Source organism: Triticum urartu, chromosome 4, assembly GCF_003073215.2.
Source record: "Triticum urartu cultivar G1812 chromosome 4, Tu2.1, whole genome shotgun sequence".
Lineage (NCBI taxonomy): Eukaryota > Viridiplantae > Streptophyta > Magnoliopsida > Poales > Poaceae > Triticum > Triticum urartu.
In genome coordinates this window covers 27,549,169-27,550,985 of record NC_053025.1, presented here as the reverse complement: position 1 = coordinate 27,550,985, position 1,817 = coordinate 27,549,169, and the positions used below count along the sequence as shown (strand labels likewise).

Genomic DNA, 1,817 nt, shown 5'->3' with positions numbered 1-1,817 from the left:
TTTTTTAGGTTATGTTTTGACAGATTTTTGAAATGTATATGAGTGATATTAGGTGAGATGAATCAAATGACTTCAATCACGTATCTCCAACCAAACACTAAAACAGAACCGTTCCATTATACTTATTAGGCCCAACCAAACATAGAAACAGAATCAACCCATTCCAGTGGAACGGAATGTCACGGAACCATGACATTCCATTCCACTTTGTTCCCCAGTCAAACACACCCTTAGAGAGTAAGACCCTCACAAGTTCAAAGTATGGTACACTATTTGTATGTGCAAATGCCTAGCTTAGGTATTTACGATTAGAGAATGTGACAGTTCAACATTTACAGTTTTACACGCCTATCAGCACCGCTGCTTGATCACTTCGCCTAGCGCCCGTCTCGACGCCGCTACGTCTCTCCCGGCGACGAATGGGTGCACGAGCAGCTCTGAGACGGAAGCTCGCTTCCGGTGGTCCTTCTGTAGGCAAGCGGCCACGAAACTCCGGAGCTCCGGCGACGCTGCACCGTCGCTAAGTGCCGGCAGCTCGCCGAAGCACACGGCGCACATGAGCGCCGCCCAGCTCAGCTCCTGCCCGGCGGGGAGCAGCGGGTACCGCCCCATGAGGAGCTCCAGGACGGTCACCCCCAGCCCCCACACGTCGGCGGCGTAGGGGTCGACGGGGCCCTCCTCGTCGCCGTCGCCCTGCAACGACCGCTCCGTGTCGAAGCGCTCGGGGCTCATGTACGCGGCGGTGCCCTCGTAGGCCGCGCGGTATTTGCCGGCGCGGGAGACGACCTCGGCTATGCCGAAGTCGGCGATCTTGACTTGCCCGGCTTTGTTGATAAGGAGGTTGGCCGGCTTGATGTCGCGGTGGACAACGCGGCGGGCGCGGAGGTATGCTAGGCCAGACAACGCCTGCGCGGCCACCTCCGCAAGGGCCTCCTCCGGGAAGCCTCCCTGGCCGGCGCGGACGAGCGAGTCGAGCGAACCGCCGTCCATCAGCTCGAGGAGTAAGGCGGAGTCGCCGGACGCCGTCGGGAGCACCGAGTGGCACCGGACGATGTGCGGGGAGTCGACGCGCCGTACAACTTCTACCTCCTCGTCGGCGCCGGGGTGGCCGCGGTGAATGATCTTGAGCGCGTACAGCGCCGACGTGCGGCGGTGCGAGACCTTGTGGACGGTGCCGCCGTTCCCGCGACCAAGGACGGAGAGCCTGTCGAAGTCGATCAGGCGGAACTCACCGTCCGGCCGAGCCGCCGAGGTGGACGGCGTCGCCGCGGTGACCGGCGCCGAGGCGGGGCACCGGAAGGCCCACGTGGGCGCGTCGAGCGTGAGGTGAAGCTGCGGTAGCCTCCTTTCTCTGGCAGCCGCCATGATCTTGAGTCGCCGTGTGTTTCGCAAGAACAGTATTGGCAATAGAATGATGAAATTGATGATCGAGTAACGGATGATGTTTTTGTGTGGAGGTGAGGTTAGCTTTATACTACGACCTGGCGGCGCAAGTAAATTTGGCTGACTGTGCTGAGATTTTGATGTGTAACTTCTGAATCTTTTTAAACCTTTCTTTTGAAAACGATGTGAAAATCTGCTTATTTATCTTGTCTGCAAGAATGGATATTCATGATGTTATTGAGTCTGAAATTTAAGGAGATTTATGCCAAAGCTTTCCTCCAAAATAACCCCTTAAAACATTGCTTGGCAAAAAAATAGACGGTTGGGTTTGTTCCGGATGCTTGGGTTGGGTCGCCGTTTTGGGCATGTAATGTTTACAGCGATTTCCTCCATTACGTTTCCTGCCGAGAATCGCTGGTGGCTGGTAAAATACA

General features: G+C 56.2%; 1 protein-coding gene across 1 annotated transcript; it reads right to left on the bottom strand.

The window, feature by feature from the left end:
• Nucleotides 1–255: 255 nt before the first annotated feature.
• Nucleotides 256–1,426, bottom strand: LOC125553461 (mitogen-activated protein kinase kinase 9-like). The gene has a single exon (XM_048717240.1). It carries the CDS (start codon nt 1,363–1,365, stop codon nt 352–354), a length of 1,014 nt encoding a protein of 337 aa, XP_048573197.1. The 5' UTR covers nt 1,366–1,426; the 3' UTR covers nt 256–351.
• Between the last annotated feature and the right edge of the window lie 391 nt (nt 1,427–1,817).